Below are 22,629 nucleotides of genomic sequence, written 5' to 3'. Positions count from 1 at the left end.
TCTGAACTGATCATGTTATATGTTGTTTTATGCTAATTAAACATCTTTTATAATAGTGTCAAGTGCGCTTGCAAGAGACTATGCATTTAAAAAGTTCACTTCCTGGCTCAATGCAGTAATTAGAAGCAGGTACTCCCCAAGTGAGATACTCAGAATGGGAACCCTTAGTGGCAGTAGGCACAAAGGCACAGGCATATTTTAACCAAAGGTTACAAATCAGCTGTCTACAAGCCGGCTCTAGGCTACTAATGTATTTGGTTCTAATCTCTGAGCACTTACTTATTTCTGTTTTCTGGTTACATTAGAATAGCTATTTCTTGACAAAATCTGAAGGTTCAAAATAACCATACCTATTAACTAACCCGAAAGTAAACTGAATATTTTCCATATTTTTGCGTTCTTTGTTATAGCATCATCATTCTTATCATCACCTGCACTGGATGATGATATTTTGTCCTACCCACTAAAACTTACTCAATCAAATTTCCCTCATTCAGGGAATATTTATAGAGTATCTACTAGTATTGGGAATTATTCTAGACAATAAGAAAATATGCATGGCATGGTGGCTCACGCCTGTAATCTCAGCACTTTGGGAGGCCAGAGCAGGAGGATCGCTTGAGACCAAGAGTTCAAGACCAGTTTGGGCAACATAGTGCGACCTCATTTCTATCAAAAATTTTTTTTAAAAATTAGCCAGGCACAGTGGCATGTGCTTGTATTCTTGGCTACTTGGGAGCCTGAGGTGGGAGGATTGCTTGAGCCAGCAGGTGGAGGCTGTAGTGAACTGTGATTGTGTCCCTGCACTCCAGCCTGGGTGAAGGAGTGAGATTCTGTCACCAAAAAAAAAAAAAAAAAAAAAAAAAAAAAAACAGAGAAAGAGAGAAAAGAAAGAAAGAAAGAAAAAAGGAAGGAAAGAAAGAAAGAGAGAGGGATGGAGGAAGAGAGTGAGAGAAAGAAAGAAAGAAGAAAGAAAGAAAGAAAGAAAGAAAGAAAGAAAGAAAGAAGAAAGAAAGAAAGAAAGAGGCAACAGCAATGATGAAGGCAGACCCTAAGTACAAGTAAATAAAAATGATCATATAATTAGAAATAAAATAATTGTATTTAAATATAATCTAAATAATTATAATAATAATAATTATATTATAAGTAAATAAATAAAATAATAAATAATTATAATAATAAATAAATAATAATTATAATTATAATAAATAATTATATTTAAATAATTATTTTTATTTTATTTTAATAAATAATAAAAATAAAATAATATTATAGAAGATTACTGCAAGGCTATTTTTAGATTGAGTGGTCAGGGAAATTCATTCATTCTGAGCAGGCATAATTTAAGTAGAGATCTATATCATAAGAATCTGCTCATGTGAAGAAGGCGGTAGAACATTCTAATCAAAAGAAACAGGGAATGCAAAGATATACGTTCTAAGAATTTATTTTGTGTAAGCAACAAAAATGTCTAGTATGAGTGGAAGACAATGGTAAGGCAGAAAGTGATATAAAAAATGTTAAAGTTTAAGGTAAGAGCCAGGTCATATAGGGCTTGTTAACTATGTTAAGAAATGTAAAGTTTATTCTAAAAGCCATGGGAGTTCATTGGATAGCTATAAGCAAGAAAGTGTCATCATCTGCTTTAGGTTGAAAAAGACTAGTCTGGCAGTGTAGGAGGCTAGTTAGGCTAGTGCCGTGGGAGCAGTAATGAAGGACTGGACTAACGTAATAGTAACACAAACAGAGGGATTTGTTTAGATGGTGTGGTTGAAATGAATCATTGGCAGGATTGAGGAGAAAAGGAACAGTGCCTAGATTTTTGTTTTCTGCAACAGATAAATAATGATATGAGAAGGTTTGGTGTTTGGTCATGTTAATTAGATAATTATATTCAACACACAGGCCCAGAGATTAGTTGATAAGGTAGATATACTGATCTGGAGTTCTAGGCAGCATTCAGGACTGGAAATAGAATTTGAGAATAATCAGGATGTAAGTATACTTCAAAGCCATAGACCAGAATAAAGGCACTTAAGGTAAAATCTCCTCGGGGTTGTATGTTGATGAAGAATAGAAAGGGCCAAGTATAGCTCTCTGGTCTCTCCAATGCTTACATTTAGAATTATTTGCTGAGAATAATTCAGCAAAGAGGACTGAGAAAAAGCTACTAAGAAGGCAGGATAAAAACCAGAAGGGCAGACATTACAGAAACCAAGTGTCAAAGTGCCAAAGAGAGAAAGGGTTGGACGATTGTGTCACTGACTGTTGTCAGAGTTTTACCTCAAATGTTGAATTACATGAACAAAGATTTATTGGACATTTACTGTTACAAACATTATGCCAGATACTCTGGGAAATTGTAACAAGAGACACAATTGGTGGCCTAGAAAATAAAGCCTCTAGATCAAAGTTTATTTCACTGTCTGTAAGTGCCTAACATGGTATTTGTCACTGAAAGTCTGTGTGTGTGTGTGTGTGTGTGTGTGTGTGTGCGTGCAGGTATACTACTTTACTAATAAGTATCAAAAATGTTTAAGAAAACGTGATTTGGATTTGAAAGGAATTACCTTTTGAGTTTCAGTCAAGACAGGAAGATGATAACATAAGGTCTGTATCTGAAGGGCTTATATGAGATGGGTGACCTAGCAAACCTGAAATATGCTCTGGAGGGCTGGGGCAGAAATGGCATTTCAGAGAATGCAGCCATTCCCCAGAGCTCTGGTTTGTAGGGCTTGACTTGCAACTTATTTATGCTGCATAGAAACCATTACAATTCTATGTAGACAGAGTTCAGGATAAGGAATAGAAATTTATTTACTTAATTATGGTTACTGATTCTATCTGAGCAAGCAGGGCAACTAGTTAGTTATAAACACAAAACCTAAGTTGCAAGAGCAATCTTTACCTATACATTGAGTAGTTTGAATAGAAAAGCATTTAAAGCCCTGAAAGATGTTTATATGGTAAAATAATTTTGAGTATTTGTAGTTTTCCTCTGTATTTTTTTCTCCTTGCTATCTCAACCTGGGAGTTAAACACTTGATATTTCTTTGCCTCAGGATTTTGTGCAGTTGAAAAACGCAAGCTGAAAAACTACTTGCAGACAGATCAGTCAGGGTTACCATGGTCACATGTGTGTATACACAAGTTTGAAGTCACTGAAAAGGTTGTAAAGTCAAGCTTAAAAGCAGCAGAGCCTCCAAATATGAAAGAAAAATGTGAGCATGGGTCAAAGGCATTAGATGATAATCAGTATGGCTTAATGGTAGACCATCAGAGAAGCTTCCCACAATGTAGTGTTGCAACATGATGTTCTAGGACCTTGGCACAACTTTGGGAGTTTGAGAAAAGCCCTGATAATGATTATCATTGAATTTCTCATTGGGTTTCAATTAAATTAAAAATAAACGTGTTGTTATATATGTTAGTGTCCTCAGTTATTTCTATGTTCAGTGATTTTACATATAATTTGATTAAGTATAAAGCATAATTTATAGACAGATACAGAATATAACAGAAATCAGTATGTATGTGTCAGAACAATACTCACGGCCAGGCAGAGTTTGTGTAGAAATCCAGTTTGAAGCATTGCCATAGCCAGCATTGGTGCTGGCAGCCACTTGGAATCTATACCATCTAAATTTCTTTAATCCATATACTGTCTCTTCAGTTAAGTTAGCTTCATAGAGGTATTGAATTTTTTGATATTCAACACATTCTTCGGATTCCCATTCTTTGCATTTTTGAGCACGAAGTTGAGTGGTAATTTTGTAATTTTGAAAGTAGCCAAAGATAGTGTCAGGTCTTATCCATGTCAATGTTGCACTAGTTGACTGAACATCAGAAAAAGCAATATTTGTGGGAACACTGGGAACTAAAAATTAAAGGAAAAAATTGAAAGCAGTTATAATTACCGAACACTTTATAAACAGAAGAAAGAATAGAATTCTATTATGGAGCACCTAGTAGAGATCTGTCAAATTACTACAGCACTTAGATTAATTATCCCCACACTTAATGAGAAGAACCTTAAAGTGTTGCTTTCCAGACCACCATTTTAAAAAGGTAGAGGACAAAATAATTGTAATTTATTAATTCCTGATTTTTCTCCCAAATTTAATTATAAGTGGCTTATATAAACAAACTTTGGCTTCAAATAGAAATATTTAACGTTACAAAGGAAAACTGTATGTTCATATCATCCTAAGTACTTCCCTAGCTATAGTATGTGTTTGTAATTTTCGGTTCCAAGGGAAGATATTTATGTATTTAAATGTCTAAATAAACACAAGCATATCTTATATCTAGTAAATGTTGATTATAAAACAATTTTAAATAAACAATATTACTGACAATTCTAATGTATGTAATTCATCTTTTTAAAGTTTTAGCTCATGTATATTTAGAATTAACACATGATCCTACTTGGAGTCATTTATTTGCTTTCATACTAACTACTGGTTTGTCAAATGCATATCATGTGTCAGGTTCTGAGCCTGGTGGTAGGAATTCATGTCCTGTTTTCAAGAGACAGTTTATTGGGCAAGTAATATAAGCATGCTATGGTTAGAAATATGAAAGAGCAATGAAATAAGTGGTATTGGAACTTTTCTCAACCATGCCTTTCTTTATATATCTTCAAGGACCCTTGTTAAGAAGATGGAGATAAAGAGAATCAAAATGATGACATGTGAAAATTACATAATTAATGCAAACTGAATGTTAATATTCACATTTAAAAATAAGAAAATTAATAAATATTTAGAAAACTCATTGATTTCTACAGATACATTAATTCAACATTCAATAAATGTCTAAGAACATCATATATGTACAGGTGGGATTGTAGGTGCTGAAAATACAATGAATAACACAGACAAAAATTCCTACCTCTAAGAGATTTACATTCAGGGGAGCTGTAAACAATAAAAGTATAAATAAGTATTGTACATAGCCACCTTTGGTATCTGCAGGGGACTGGTTCCCAGAACTTCCACAGAGAACAAAATCAGAAGATGTTAAAGTTCCTTATATAAAATGATATAGTATTTACATATAAATTATGCACATCTCATATAATTCAAATAATCTCTAGGTTATTTATAATACCCAACACAATGTAAATGCTTTATAAATAGTTGCTGTACTGTTTAGGGATTAATGCCAAGAAATAAATGTCTGGACATGTTGGGTACAGATACATTTTGATTTTGTATATTTTTCATCTGTAGTGGATTGAATCTATGGGTGCAGAACACAAGAATTCGGAGGGCCAACTGTATAGTGTTTTGGATGATGATCAGTGTTATGGAGAAAAAAAGAATGGGAATAAGGAGAGTTTCAGGGATATTGAAATTTTAAACTAGGTAGTCAGAGAAGAAATTAGAAGATACTAAGTTCCATATGTAGGTAGGGAACCTACCCATGTGAATATTTCAGAAAGAGAAATTTGCAGCAGAGGAAACTGTACAGTTGGAGGCATGCCTGGTATATTTGGAGAATAACAAGAAGGCCTGAGTGCTGGTAGAAGCTACCAGTATATGACACTAAAGGACATTGTCATGGCTTTAATTTGACCAGAGAAGTGACAGGCTCTCTCTTTCACAGAATAACTCTAGCTACTGTGTTTGGAACAGACTGAAAGGTAACAAGGCTGGAAACAAGGAGAGTAATTAGCAGGTTACTGCAATGTCAACACAAGAGATCACAGTGGCCTGGTCCAAGCTGGTAGCAGCAGAAGGGAGGAGAAACAATCAAATCCTGAATATAATGTGAAGGAGAGCTGGCAGGGTTTGCTGATGTGTGGTATGTAAAATATCAGAGAAAGACGGATAAAAATGCTCTAAGGTTTTTGGATTGAGCAAATAAAAAGATGAAGTCACTATCAACCAAGATACTTGTGATTGTGAGAAAGATAAGCTTTGGGGAGGAAGATTAACAGTTCTTTTGAGTAGGTTAAGTTTGAAATTCCTCTCAGACACCCAGAAGGAGATATCAAATACTAGACAGGTGCTTGAGTCTGGATTCTGTAGAGAGGTCTGGACTTCAGTTACGATTTTGGATTTCACCATAAATTTCTATCTAATTATTTATATATCTACTGCTCATATACTACATATATATGTATATATATACATATATATATATATTTACCAAAACATAAGAGAAGTTATAAAGCAATGGAAGACAGTTATTAGATTACTTAAAATCTTATGATCAGATTCAATTACTTTGCTTTTAAATATTAATACTTATTATCAAATCTTACTACATTTAATTGAACATTAACATTAAAAGTAGTAGTAAGACAGAGCATTTGTCAAACTATTTACAACACATTCTGTTTTACTTTTACCTATCATGAAGAAAAGCAATTAGAGAAAACACTATCTTTAGGAAAAAAAAATGTACATTTTTAGAGGAAGAAGTTTTAGAATTGGCTAAAAAGTAGAATTTTCATAATTTTTTCAAATCCCTCAGTCACTAAATTTGAACTTGGATCATCCGAAAATAAGATACATTTTCAAAATATTCAAACATAAATCAGATACGTTTGATTGACTTGGGTGTGCAGAAAATGTCTTTAGAGAAGAGATGGTATGTGAGATGGAATTTCAATGATTATAGAAGTGGAGATCATAGAAGAGAGGGTGAGCTAAGACAAGTTTAATTGCAGCTTATAATTCATGCTGGCAATAACAGAAAGGCTGTACAATAGTTTGGGGACTTACTGTGTCAGAAGACACTATAGATAGCTTGTCAGGCAATGGAAAGCTATAAAAAAGTCACAGTATGTCCAGAGGTACATTTTATCAAGTCCAGTCTGGTAATTGCAAAACAGGAAAAGGGAGAAATTCAGAGACTACTTGATTTGTCCAGGAAAGACCCAATTAGATGATAGCAACAGGAAAGAAGCTTTAAAGATATATTTTGGCGACTGAATCCATAAGAACAGGCAAATAAATGAGAAAGTCACAGAATCTCAGAATTTGAAATTGAGAGATCATCTTGGTCAGCTTGTCTCTTTGTCTGACCTTTGTGTCTGCAGATACCCCTCAAGATTCTCAGTCCCTATACAAACAGATTCTTCCACTTACTCAACCAAACCCTGATCTAGGTACAGATGGAAAGCTATGTTGCTGCTGTAACTAAGAATCATAATGAGTTTACTTTAAAATAGAGAACTATTCAATGGACCTGACCTTATAACCTGAGCCCTCTAAAAGCAGAATAGTATTTTTGGCTGTTTGCAGAAAAGGAAGTCAAAGATTTAAAGAGATGGATTCAATGTACAAAAATTTCTCCATTGCTGGCTTTGAAGAAGGAGGGAGCTGCATAATAAAGAACACAGAACATCTTTAGGAGCTGAGAGCAGCTCTTAGCTAAAAGCCAGCCAGGAAAGGGGCCCTCAGTCCGATGACTGTAAGGAACTAAATTTTGCCATAACCTTGGGAGAGGACTCTAAGTTACACAAGAAAATGTTGACTAACAACTTGACTTTAGCTTGCGAGACTAAGTAGAGAACCTAGGCACAGCATGCCCTGGACTTCTGACCTACAGAACCATGAGCTAATAAATGGGTATTGTTTGAAGCCACAAAGTTTGTGAAAATTTGTTACACAGCAATAGAAGACCAATACAACCTCCCCCTACAAAATGAGCTATCACTACTTAACCAGCCTCTGCTTACGTATATAGAGCAAGGGGAAACTCAACACCTTACGGGGAGTTTATTTTAAAATTTATTTTCAGATAGCTCTGTTTGTACAGCCTGAATTATTTTGAACTGATATTTACTTTCCTATAAATCTTAGCTCTGCCCTGAAAACCCACCCCAAAGTAGCCTAATCCACTTTCACCTCCACATCACCCCAACATTCTATATAAAAGATTGAGAAAGGTTTTGCTTCTGCATCCATCTCAATAAAAATATTAAAAAATTATCCAAAATATGTTTATTTATAGGTTATATACATATAAAATGTCAATGTACATATCAGATTGTGTCTCTCAGAGTCCAGACTACTGCATGAAACAAAATAGTGATTCAATAAATATTTTTTGAATGTGAGCAAATGAATCAAGGTTGTAACAGGGGACTTTATTTAGTTTTCCTGATGAAGGATAATTTAGTTAGAGATCTGAAGGATAAGAAGAAGCTTCACAGATAAAAAGTATCAGGATGTGTGAAGATGTTAAGACCCTGAAGAAGAAGAGAGCATCACACATTGAAAACATTTAATGAAGGTTGCTGAATCTAGAAGGAGACAAATGGGAAGAAAGAAAGTAGGTGATGTAGGTGGAATCACATTACACTGAGCCTTTAAATCAAATGTATGATTTTTAGCTTTATCTGAAATACAGTGGGATACTTTTTTTTTTTTTCAGTCAAGGTCTCACTCTGTTGCCCAGGCTGGAGTGCAGCCTTCCCTTTCTCTTCATCTAAACTCATATTCCACTCCCTTCCTCATGCCAGTCCCTTCCCTTACTTCCAAAGAGTATACCCAGAGTGATTGTCTTAGTTAGTTTGGGCTGCTGTAGCAAGTTACTATAGACTGAGTGATTTGCAAACAATAGAAATTTATTTCTCATCCTTCTGAAACTGAAAGTCAGAGATCAGGGTGCCAGCATGGTGGAGTTCAGGTAAGAACCAGCTTCTTGATTCCAGACTTCTGGCTTCTTGCTGTGTCCTTGTATAGCAGAAAGAGGGCAAAAGAGCTCTCTGCAGTCTTTTTATAAGGGCATTAATTCCATTCATGAGGGCTCTACCCTCATGACCTAATTACCTCTCAAAGGCCTTACCTTCCAATACCATCACACAGATAGTTAGGATCTCAATATATAAATTTTGCAAGGGATATAAACATTCACTCCATTGCAGCAAATCATTTGTTATACAGACAGGTGCAATGTCTATTGGATGGAATGCCAGGACAACAAGCATAAACCCAGACTGTCCTGGAAACTGGGATTTAGGGTCACTATATATATGCTTTGGATATGTTTTGCCTTTTTCTTTAGTGTTTTGAGTTGTATGGAGTAAGCACACTGAAATGGATATATCAAACTTGATTTTAACAGGCCCTATGAAAGGATATTAAGCTGTGTCCAATATGTACAATAAACAAGCTATAATGTATAAGCCTATGCTTTCATATTCCACAGGTATATGGGAGCAAATCTGTGGGATAATCGTTGCTAGGTAAAACATACGCATATTGGTAGCATTGCTACATCACACTCCAAAAAGGTTGTACCAATACCTACTCCTGCCAACATGCATGAGAGTGCCCAACACACTTGCCAACAGAGTATGCAGTAAAAGTTTCAGAGGGGAAAATTATATTTCAATGTGAAGCTTATTTGTACTTCTCTTGCTTTAATTTACTTTTCTATAAACTATCATTTGTATTCTTTACTACTATTTTTTTCTATTGGATAGATGGCTTTGCTATTTATTTACTTCAGCCTTTAATATAACCTTTTTGTGATACTTGATGAAGATATATTTTCCAAATCTGTTATTTGCCTTTTTATTTTGCTGTTAATTGTTTTTGCTATGTAGAAATTTTTACTTTTTTTTTTTTTTTTTTTTTTTTTTTTCTTGAGACAGAGTCTCACTCTGTTGCTGAGGCTGGAGTTCAGTGACACAATGATGGCTCATTGCAACCTCAACTTCCCAGGCTCATGTGATCCTCCCAGCCCAGACTCTTGGGTAGCTGGAACCACAGGTGTGTGCCATCACACTCAGCTGATTTTGTACTTTTTGTAGAGATGGAGTTTTGCCATGTTACCGAGGCTGGTCTTGAACTCCTGGGCTCAACTGATCCATCTGCCTCAGTCTCCCAGAGTGCTGGGATCACAGGCATGCTCCATGGGGCCTGGCCTTGAAAAGTTTTATATTTCATTAAAATCTTACACTCTGCTCTTTCCCCATGAGAATCAGGAAGTATGGTTCAAATATTTTCCTTCTTTTATTTATTTATTTATTTTTAGATCTACCACTGGTCACATTTCCCATGTTTCAATTTTCTTTCCCTAGAGTTTGCTAAACCCCTGGAAGTGGGAGGAAAATATTCACTAGCTGTTGAACTACAGTAGGCAGAGGAGGCTGCCCTTTCCTGATCCTAACTGGAGGGATGACTGTGACCAACTATTTTTTCCTCCGATGTTCAGATTTTAGGATAGCTAGTGATTGTTACTAACAAATTTTGCTACATAGTAAAAATTTTCAGCAGATTAATATTAATTTGCAGACTCTAGTATTCTCCAATTAAGTTTTCAGAGAAAAAAAATGTATTGAAAAGAAAACCATAAAAATCCCAGCAAGAGTTATTTGTAGCCTGGCTATGGGAAGCATAATGATATATTCAGCCTCCTAGTATATGACAGGCACAGTGATGGGACACTGGAACATACAGTCACTCAGTAAGTGTTTGTTGACTGTGGAAATAAGTGATGGTTCATTGAAACAGCCTTCTGTTTCCACGTGGTACAAAATCTAGTCCACATTTTTACTTAAAAGTATTTAGAAAGATAAACCAGAAATGAATATGATCTGAGGCCAAATATATTGTATAACTTATAGACAAATTTTTAAACAAGGCTACCTCAGAAGTATTCATAAGTGACCAGTAGTAACCCTCATTTATATCCAGTATCTTCTCTTTGATGAACTGTGTGTTGAACTAGACTATTTCAAGGCAACTGCCCTATTGAATTACAGATACAAAAAGGATTACACTCATTTCAGCATGGAGAATCAGATTTCCATTCTTTAAGAATGACTAAAAACCTCAAACTTTTTCTGTCCACAGATGGTACTAATTTGAACACATCATTCCATGCTTCCTGGAGTAATCACACAGCTTGCTTAGATTTTCTAAACATGACTGAACTGTGATGAAGCGATCAACATTAACTGCCAAGGTACTCAGTAAATTACATTTTTATTCATAAATTATTCTTATCAGTAAAATACTTTCATCACAGTTGAAATTAGGGCCTATAGATCTAAATAAGCAATATTTATTATAGGTTTAAATGCATGAGAGTTTTTAGTGACTATTTAGTAAATTCTATTTAGAAGATGAAAATGTGTATAAAATTTAACTCTGTAAACTTCTGAATATCAATTATTGGAAATTGCCAAACTCTCCGGATAGGATTGTGAAGGTAGTTTGTACTGACTTCTCATTGACCTGGATAAGTACACTAACTTGAATGACCAAGTTTAAGTTCTTTATTTATGACTACATATTTTTATTCTCAGGAACAGATGTACTCTCTTTTAAGCAAAACAGATGTCTGAAAAGTTATATTTATGAATTGTATTTATAAAACATACAAAATTATCAATCCAATCATCCTAAGTTTATTAAGAATATTTTTGTCTCTAGAATTTTATATAATCTATCCTTTTGAAACACATCATACAGATACATAATTGAAACCTACACAAATAAAAGTAAAATTTGCTAACACTAACATAGTATAAATCATTGTAAAAATTTAAATACCTCCAAAGTCAAGTGCAAAGCAAATTTCAGCATACCAGATATACATTTTGAATTAACTTGAATTTACTCAATAGCATCTATTGGACATTCACATTGAATGATGTGGACAGGTTACAAGTCAAAGTATAAGCACCTTTTCACACATAGATGAAAATATTTTAGTTAATGGAAATAACTACAAAGAGGTAAAGGCAATAGGAAAAAGAAGAAGATCTGGGAGCTGTAATTTGTAGGAACAATTGAGGATTAATGAAGATGTGAAAAAAATGTTTAAGTAAGTTGAGTTTGGAGAGAGATATATAAATGGCAACAAAATGTTTGTCAAAGACTGGAAAGTATCTTAGGCTGAAGGAAAATAGTCTAACTAGGGCAGTAATAAGAAAAAAGTGTGGGGGATTATCAGGTTTGGTGTTACTGAAAGGCGTAAAAGTTTGAAAGCAGTTTAGGTAGGCAGTTTAGACTACAGTAGGCAATAGAGAAACAACTGACAGAGATTAATTAGTGACATGTAAACTTAAAGTCTGAGTCTTCATATCACTTGTTATTAGGAATAGGCAAATTTGATAAAAACTGGTTAGATACTTTACATAAAAAGTGCAACATAGATTACAATGATCTGTTAGGTTAAGAATAATTAGGACTAGAGCTAAAGAAAAATGCAAAGAAATATTGACAGAATGTGATGATATATTGAGCACAGAGAAAATATGGGTAAAACAAATGGAATGAACCCAGGAATTAGGTTAACTGACAAAATACATACTTTAGACTTCTTAGACGTAAATTATAAATTTGATTATTCATAACAAATAAATAAAGGGAAAATCAAGATTGTAAATCTTTGTTACCACAAATAAAGATAAATTAAATGAACAAAAAGTACAATAAACTCTGGTACTGAAATCAAAGATACATTTATTCTGAAAAACCCCATAAAGAGGATACCATAATTTAATAAGCAATGTCTTCAGCAACATCAATACATGGTAAATACTAAGTATGTTTAATTTTTCCCATTCTTACAATGTCACTCAGGGTAGGTAGGTGGAATAATTCTCAAATATGTTTTAGTCAAACTATTTCTTCAGAGTTTGTAAGTATACAGTTCATTTGCATCTCTCTCTTGTAGCCTGGCTTAATCCAGAGAAATTATGCAGTATTTATCAAGTGATAAAACACAAACGTGATTTTCAGTGCTACTACAAAGCTGAGAATATGGACTGACACATTCATACCAATGTGCCAAATTAAATAATCTTACAATATAAATGTATTCAATTTACATGAAATAGGAGTAACATATTTTAAAATTGTTTTGTATCTGTTCCAATGCATGTATAGTTGGACAATTTGGGCCCAACATTCTATAAACCATAGCTGTAATAATTTTAGTCTTTAAACCATGTATTGTTAAACACTTACCTTTAAAAAATATTTCAATAAAACTTCTGAAGAAAAAGTTATTTTTTAGAGGCCATTACAAAGAAAATAATTTAGACATGTAGTTATACATACTCTGTTTGGAGACTAATATGGTTTGGCTGTGTCCCCACCCAAATCTCATCTTGAACTGTAATTCCCATAATCCCCATGTGTCATGGGGAGGACAAAGTAGAGATAATTGAATCATGGAGGGGGGGGTTCCCCCATCCTGTTCTCATGTTAGTGAGTTAGTTTTCATGACATATGATGGTTTTATAAGGGGCCTCCCCCTTCACTGGGCATTTATACTTCTCCTTGCCGCTGCCATGTGAAGAAGGAGGTGTTTGCCTCCCTTTCTGCTATGATTGTAAGTTTCCTGAGGCCTCCCAAGCCATGCTGAACTGAGTCAACTAAACCTCTTTCCATTATAAATTACCCAGTCGCAGGTATTTCTTCATAGCAGTGTGAGGACAGACTAATACAAAGGCAAAATTAGTTGGCTTGATTTATAGATTCATTAGTTTTGACAGCTGCATGCAGTAAGTCATCTCATGAAAATACCTATCAAAAATAACAACTTTGATTTTACATAGTTTATCTGAAACAGTTATTAGACGAGTAATTAGAAAGCAGACTTAATTATCTATTAAGATCACTCCTATAACACCTGGAGACTAAATAGACCCATTGAGAGTGATGAAATTAGAAAGACATACTAGTTTGTGGAGATTTACCCACGGACGAGTATGAGGAAATAAAATGTTAGTTTCATATCTTGTTAGCAGGATAAATAGAGTTATCACAGGAGAGGTTTGTGTTAGCATAACTGTCAGGTGAAATGAATTTGGGAGAATATCTGTATCTATAAGTAATTGAAATCATGAGAGTGAATGAATATTTGAAAGGAGTACTCACATTATCAAAACACCAGAAATGAAGAATTGAGTCTATATCAATGGTTAATGTACAGTGAAGTAGAAAGGAAAAGAAGGTCAGAAGAAACAGGTAAGCATATAATGCCTGGCACACATTGATATTTGCTTAGCAAAAATGTGAGTAAGTGAACAAATCAATGGATGGATGGATGGATGGATGGACAGATTTCAAAAACACGAGTTCCATCAAATGTTGAATATAATTGAATGTTACTTACAACAACTTTTTTTCTCTTCTAAAAATGGTGGCAAGCTAAATGCGGTGGCTCATGCCTCTATAATCCTAACACTTTGGGAGGCTAAAGCAGGTGGATCTCCTGAGGTCAGGAGTTCAAGAATAGCCTACCCAACATGGTGAAACCCTGTCTCTACTAAAAATATAAAAATTAGCTGGGTGTGGTGGTGGGCCCCTGTAGTTCCTCCTTCACTGGGTGTTCAAGAGGCGGAGGCAGGAGAATTGCTTGAACCCAGGAGAAGGAGGTTGCAGTGAGCTGAGAATGTGCCACTGCACTCCCCAGCCTGGGTGACAGAGCAAGACTCCGTCAAAAAAAAAAAAAAAAAACTGTGGCTCTAAATAAAAACTTACCAATTAAAATATACATGAGGAGTGCTGAATCTAAGCTTTGGGAAAATATCCAGAAGAAAGGATAAAGAATTGGGATTTTTTCAGGGATCCCATGTGAGAAAGTGAGAGAGAAGGAAGAAATGGAAGGAGAAACGATCAATAGAGAAGAAAGGTTCAAAGAATAGTGTGAGGTTGGAGACATGGGCTTCAGTGGTATAAAGAAACAAAAAGAAAACTCTTTGATTGGCAAAAGTTTTTTCTTTCTTTTTTTTTTTTTTAAGACAGAGTTTCACTCTCGTCGCCCAGGCTGGAGTACTATGTTGTAATCTCAACTCACTACAACCTCTGCCTCTCGGTTTCAAGTAATTCTCCCGCCTCAGCCTCCTGAGTAGCTGGAATTACAGGTGCCTACCGCCATGCCTGGCTAATTTTGTATATTTAGTAGAGACGGGGTTTCACTATGTTGGCCAGGCTGTTCTCAAACTCCTTACCTCATGATCCACCCACCTCAGCCTTTCAAAGTTCTGGGATTACAGGTGTGAGGGCACCATTCTGTTGCCCAGACTGGAGTGCAATGGTGCCATCATAGCTCACTGTAATGTTAAGCATCTGGGCTTAAGCAATCCTTTGCCTCAGCCTCCTGAGTAGCTGGGACTACAGGCACACACCACCACTCTATGCTAATCTTTTAAAATGTTTTGTACTAATGGGATCTCACTATGTTGCCAAGGCTGTTATCTAACTCCTGGGCTCAAGTAATCCTCCCACATCAGCCTTCAAGGCTCTTGATTACAGGTGTGAGTCACCACACCTGGCCCAAAAGATTTTTAAGAATAAAAATGTCTAATAATCAATTTGAAGTCATATATATTATTGCAATATAAACTCCTCTTCTGTGTACCCATCACCAAGTGTCATTAAGGCTAATATACACTAAAGTGTTCAGTGTGACTAGTCATCTTTATAACAGTCATGAAAGGAGCTCAGATTCACATTTTGGGCAAAAATTTTGCAAAAGCAGCTAAGAATTTGTAACAAACATTCCAGCTTGGGGAACTCTAATTTGGTGATAGCTTATATCAATCTATTCAGCAGATAACATGTAGGAACTTGGAAAAGACAAAACAAAAACAAAAACAAAAAACATAGCTATTGGCTCGAGGTGTCAGAGAATAAAGTATGAGGCTGCTAAAGTAGTTGGAAACAGAAAACTTAGACCCAAAGTTTAGGACTAAACTCCCCTTAAATCCTTGCCTAATATTTTAATTATGTGTATATGACGGAGAATCCAAGAAGCACAGTAGAAAGCAGCAGATGAAAAACCGAGTGTACACACACACACACACACACACACACACACACATTAATATATACAGCTGTCAACTTGTTAAGTACTTATAACTTGTAGTTTGTGTTAAGTACTTATAATGCTGTAGTTTGTGCCATTATTGTTATATTTGTTGTACTTATAACACTAAGTAAGCACAACAAATATAACAATAATGGCACAAACTACAGAGAAATACATGGGAATACTTTTGCAAATTTCATGTATTTTATTCTCAGTTACATAAATTAAGCAGTTATAATAAGCCAAGGAATCATATTGTAGTCCCTTGTACAAAGAAACATTGCTAAAAGTCCAATAGAGGAATTAAAATATAATGCTAAAAATAAATAGGTAACTCAGTAGAATGCAAGAAAGAAAGCAAGAACAGAGGAAATAAAAATAAGAGACAGGATATACAGAAAACAAAAAGAAAATGGTAGATCCAAAGTCAACCAAATTAATAATAACTTTAAATCTAAATGAATTAAATAATCCATTTTAAAATCAGAGGTTGTCAGACAGGATTAAAGACCTAATTATATGTTGTTCACAAGAGATGTACTTTGTGTCCACCAGACACAGTTTAAATACAATACAAATAATTCAAAAGTAAGGATAGAAATATATGATGCAAACCAAAAACAAAAGAACATATGCTATGTTAATAACAGACAAAAAAGCTTTAATACAAGGAGTGTCCCCAAAGATAAAAGGGGTAGTTTATGGTGATTAAGGGATTAGTTAATTAGGAAAATATAACATTCACAAATATGCATGTTTTTAGTAAAAATATTTTTCTTGGGCCGGGCGCGGCGGCTCACGCCTGTAATCCCAGCACTTTGGGAGGCCGAGGCGGGTGGATCAGGAGGTCAAGAGATCGAGACCATCCTGGTCAACATGGTGAAACCCCGTCTCTACTAAAAATACAAAAAATCAGCTGGGCATGGTGGCATGTGCCTGTAATCCCAGCTACTCAGGAGGCTGAGGCAGGAGAATTGTCTGAACCCAGGAGAAGGAGGTTGTGGTGAGCCGAGATCGCACCATTGCACTCCAGCCTGGGCAGCAAGAGCGAAACTCCGTCGCAAAAAAAAAAAACAACAACAAAAAAAAAACTTTTTCTTTTTTTTTTTACTGAAAGTACATGAAGCAAACTGGACAGAATTGAAAGAAATGAACTCACAATCATAGTTAAATATTTTATCACTTCCTTCTCAATAACTGTCAGAATGATTAGGCTGAAAAGTGGTAATGATACAGATGTTCTGATATTAATCACATGGAACTAATACACAGAACATTATGGCAACATATTTAGAAGCAAGAAAATCTTAATGATCAGAAATTGATGTAACAGGAAACAAAAAAACAATAGAGAACATTAACCAATATAAAAGTTGGTTATATAAATACTTATTAAGATATATAAAAAGAAAGAAAACATAATTCACTTCATGAATAAAACAAAAAATATCACTGCAGATTCCAAAAAACGTTGAGCCAATTAATTCAACATTTTAAATAAAATGGTCAAGTTTCTTGGAAACATAACTTACATAAAATGATATAGAAAGTATGATGGGTTAATAGGTGCAGCAAACCACCATGGCACATATATACCTATGTAACAAACCTGCACATTCTGCACATGTATCCTAAAACTTAAAGTAAATTTTTTTTAAAAAAAGAAAGTATGAATAGTTCTGTATTTATTAAAGAACTCAAAGTAATAAAAAAATATGCTATAATAGAAAACTCCAGGTTCAGATGGTTTCACTAGTGAATTCTATCAAATAGTTTAAGATGAAATAATAACTGTGAAAATAAAGAAGGAAAGATCATTCCACAACTACTTATATTAGGGTGGTATCGCTTTGATGTAAATATCTGAGAAAAAATATTTTAATGAAAGAAAATTATAGAACAATACCTATCCCGAACAAAAATACAACAATCCTAAGCAAAATGTTACTAAATCAAATCCAGCCATATATAATAGAATAATGCATCTCATCAAGTGTGTTTTAATCAGGAATGTAAATTTAATTAACATTCAAAAATAAACTAAGTAACTTGTCACAGTAAGATAATAAAAGAGAAAAAGGAAATAATCACCTTAAATTCAGAATCAAGTGGCAAAATTTAACAACCATTCACAATAAATACTCATAGCAAACTACAAATGAAAGAATTTTCTCAATTTAATAAAGGATATTTACAGAAAGTCTACAGCCAATATCATGCAAAATGGTGAAAAACTAATCCTTCTCCCTGAAATTGGAAACAACACAAGGATATTGGCTTTTATCACTTCTGTTTAACACTGTACTGGAAAGTCTAGCCAATGCTATGAGGCAAAACAAACAAAAAAGTCATTGAATTAAGAAAGAGATAAAAATACCTTTAATATTGAAAAATAATAATTTTAATATAGAACATTCTTTAAAATATTTTTAACCTAGAATTAAGAAGTAAATTTAGCAAAGTCATAGGATAAAATGTCAAAATGAACATTCATTATATTTCCATATTTTGCATCAAACTAATGACTAAAATCAATTCTATTTAGATTAACATTAAAAAATTAAATACTCGCCAATAATTTTGACAAAAGATATGCAAAATCCATTTACTTAAAACCGCAAAACATTGCTGTAAGAAATAAATGATTTTTAAAATGAAGAAATAATAACACATTCATTAATAAATCATTGATAAGAGGTCAGTTCTCCCAAACCTATGTATAGATCTGATGCAATCCCAATAAAAATGCCACAGGCATTTTTGTAAAAATTAATAAGATCATTATAATTTAAAAGTTTATATGGACATGTAAAGACCAAAAGTAACCAAAACAATTTTGAAAAAAGAACACATTTGTAGAACTTACACAAACTGATTTCAAGACTTATAATAAAGCTACAGTTATCAACACAGGGTGGTTTTATTATAATCACAGATAAATAAATCAATGGGAGAAAACATATTCTGAAAATAGATTCAAGCTCATAGGGTCAAGTAATTGACAAAACTATCAAGGCAATTCAAATGAGGAAATAAACGCATTTTAAAAACAGTTATTAAATGTTTTGATAAATGTATGAAAAAATGAACTTTGAATCACTTCTCATACTACACACCCACAATTCAAGGTGAATCAAAAATACAAATGTATAAGCTAAAACTGTAGCATTACTAGAATAAAAAACAGATAATTCTTCACAATCTCAAATTAGGGTACAAAATGTACTAAAATGAGCTTAAAAGTTGCTAATTTAGATTTCATCAAAATTAAAATCATCTGCTTATGCATAGATGCCATTAAGAAAACAGAAAGTCAAGCTATTGACTGGAAGATAATAATTGTTATACACATCTCTAATAAAGTATAGTAGGCCAGGCACGGTGGCTCATGCCTGTAATTCAAGCATGTCAGGAAGCTGAGGCAAGTGGACCATGAGGTCAGGAGTTCAAGACCAGCCTGACCAATATGGTGAAACCCTGGCTATACTAAAAATACAAAAATTAGCCAGTTGTGGTGGCGTGCACCTATAATTCCAGCTACTTAGGAGGCTGAGGCAGGAAAATCGCTTGAACCTGGGAGGTAGAGGTTGCAGTGAGCTCAGATCATGCCATTGCACCCCAGCCTGGGTGACAGAGCAAGACTCTGTAATTTATAGATTCATTGCTATACCCTATCAAGCTACCATTGACTTTCTTTACAGAATTAGGGAAAAACTACCTTAAATTTCATATGGAACCAAAAAAGAGCCCATATAGCCAAGACAATCTTAAGTAAAAAGAATAAAGTTGACATCATGCTACCTGACTTGAAACTATACTGCAAGACTACAGTAACTAAAACAGCATGGTACTGGCGCCAAAACAGATATAGAACAATGGACCAGAACAGAGCCATCAGAAATAATGGTACACATCTACAACCATCTGATCTTTGACAAATATGACAAAAACCAGCAATGGGGAAAGGATTCCCTGTTTAATAAGTGGGGTTGGGAAAACGAGCTAGCCATATACAGAAAACTGAAACTGGACCGCTTCCTTACACTTTATACAAAAATTAACTCAAGATGGATTAAATACTTAAACATAAGACCTAAAACCATAAAAACTCTAGAAGATAACCTAGGCAATAACATTCAGGACACAGGCATGGGCAAACATTTCATGACTATAACACCAAAAGCAATGGCAACAAAAGCCAAAATTGACAAATGGGATCTAATTAAACTACACAGCTTGTGGACAGCAAAGGAAAGGGTCTTCAGAGTGAACAGGCAACCTACAGAATGGGAGAAAATTTTTGCAATCCATCCATCTGACAAAAGGCTAATATCCAGAATCTACAAGGAACTTAAATTTACAAGAAAAGAAACCCCATCAAAAAGTGGGTAAATGATATGAACAGACACCTCTCAAAAGGAGACATTTAACTGGCCAACAAACATATATTAGAGAAATGCAAATGAAAACCACAGTGAGATACCATCTCACACCAGTTAGAATGGAAATCATTAAAAAGTCAGGAAGCAACAGATGCTGGAGAAGATGTGAAGAAATAGGAACACTTACACTGTTGGTGGGAGTGTAAATTAGTTCAAGCAGTGTGGAAGACAGTATGGTGATTCCTCAAGGATCTAGAACCAGAAATACCATTTGGGCCAGAAATCTCATTACTGGGTATATACCCAAAGGATTACAAATCATTCTACTAAAAAGACACATGCACATGTATGTTTACTGCAGCACTATTCACAATAGCAAAGACTTGGAACCAACCCAAATGCCCATCAATGATAGACTGAATAAACAAAATGTGACACATATACACCATGGAATACTATGTAGCCATTAAAAAGGATGAGCTCATGTCACCCTTATGGATGAAGCTGAAAATCATAATTCTCAGCAAACTAACACAAGAACAGAAAACCAAACACTGCATGGTCTCACTCATAAGTGGGAGTTGAACAGTGTGACACATAGACACAGGAAGGGGAACATCACACACTGGGCCTGTCAGGGGGTGGGAGGGTAGGGGAGGGATAGCATTAGGAGAAATACCTAATGTAGATGATGGGTGGATAGGTGCAGTAAACTACCATGGCACATGTATACTTATGTAACAAATTTGCACATTCTGTACATGTATCACAGAACTTAAAGTATAATAAAAAATCAACTTTTCTAAAAAGTAAAAATGAATTGTATCCAAAATATATAAAGAACTACTATTACTCAATATTAAAATGCGAACAATTCAAGAGAAATGCAGTAAATTTTTGCATTTTTGTTACTATGGTTTTGTTACTATGGGTTAGTTATTGAATTTTTGTCATTATGGTTTAGTTAAATAATACCTGTCTTCTTAAAACAGGGTTTGAATTGTAACAAATTCAAGAAATTTTGAGAAATTTTATAATTTATATGCAAAATTTTATATGAAAACTTTGCTTCTAGCTCTTTCATCCATAAAATCATTAAACAAATAACATATGCACATTATAATCAGTGACACATCACATCACTTTGTTCAAAGTCTGTCATTGATTGATCATTGTGCATTTATTATTCAGTTCTTGCACAGGCAGAAAATTGTATAACTATGTGCCTCCTTGTTGCTCAGCAATGAACTCATGTGACACATATTGGCTAAAAAAGATGGTAGCAGAGCAACAGAAGTGAGAGTGCTGGAAATGAAATTTGAAACTAACGTAAACTGAGTTTTAGAACAAACGGCTGACCATGGGAATGTTGACACTACTGTTCAAGAAACTTTAGATATGCAGCCAGGACAATTTAGTGAACACCATCATGGACAGAAATTAGAGCAAGTAGTTCTGATGAATTGGATGGAGGATGATGTCCTGAAGGAAGTAAAAAACAGCAGCAACAACAACAACAAAAAATCACATTAGGAGAACTCTTGCAGATGTGTCAGAATATTGAAAGTGCAAAGGATAAAATATTGGAAACTGATCTAAACCTTGAAGGAGTGTAACAATTCACTGAAACATAGAATAGATGCCCTCTCTATAACATAAGCTAAACAGTGAAAAAAAAAATTCTTGATAAGTTTTTATACAAAATTATCTGTTTCTAATGTTTTAAATTAGTATACTAAATAAATATTGATTTTATTAGTTTTTCATTTTTACATACATTTATAATTGACAGAGTTTTGAATTTTGTAACAAAAATTTTTGAAGGTCACAGAACAATCATAATTTTCTGCATTGATTATTAAGATTACTTTGCACAAATTCAGTTTCTATAATTGTTTTTTAGTCCTATACTACTGTGTAAAGCAAGGGCTGCCTGTATATGAATTGCCAAGAATCACATGAAAGTATCCAACATAATGAATCATCAGAAAAGTGCAAATCAAAATTACAATAAACTGTATACTTTTTTATGTCACCTCGAAAGACTAATGTTATTACACCAAATTCTGCTGAGAATGAGATGTAATTAGAACTCTCATTCAGTGCTGTTGGGTATGTATTTCATACAGTACAACTACTTTAGAAAATCACCAGTTTCTTGAACAATTAAGCACATATCTAGCCTATGACCCAGTAATTACAGGAAAAAGATTTGTACAAAAATATCTATAGCAGTTTCATTCCTAATAGTTAGAATCAGGGGCCCGGCGCGGTGGCTCACGCCTGTAATCCCAGCACTTTGGGAGGTCGAGGAGGGTGGATCACGAGGCCAAGAAATCGAGACCATCCTGGTCAACATGGTGAAACCCCGTCTCTACTAAAAACACAAAAAATCAGCTGGGCATGGTGGCACATGCCTGTAATCCCAGCTACTCAGGAGGCTGAGGCA

General features: G+C 34.5%; 1 protein-coding gene across 2 annotated transcripts in view; it reads right to left on the bottom strand.

Moving 5' to 3' along the window:
- The window catches only part of PTPRQ (protein tyrosine phosphatase receptor type Q), a 240,750-nt gene that overhangs the window by 88,302 nt on the left and 129,819 nt on the right, over positions 1-22,629 (bottom strand). For both annotated transcript variants that reach the window (XM_032296569.1, XM_032296577.1), the window contains one exon: positions 3,557-3,880. In XM_032296569.1, the coding sequence (XP_032152460.1) occupies positions 3,557-3,880 (324 nt within the window). The remainder of the gene's footprint in view (positions 1-3,556; positions 3,881-22,629) is intronic.

The sequence above is a fragment of the Sapajus apella genome, unplaced genomic scaffold (genome assembly GCF_009761245.1).
Source record: "Sapajus apella isolate SASKATOON/1434 unplaced genomic scaffold, GSC_monkey_1.0 scaffold2, whole genome shotgun sequence".
NCBI classification, from domain to species: domain Eukaryota; kingdom Metazoa; phylum Chordata; class Mammalia; order Primates; family Cebidae; genus Sapajus; species Sapajus apella.
Note: the sequence above shows the minus strand (reverse complement) of the source record. Positions and strands in the feature narration are given on the sequence as shown.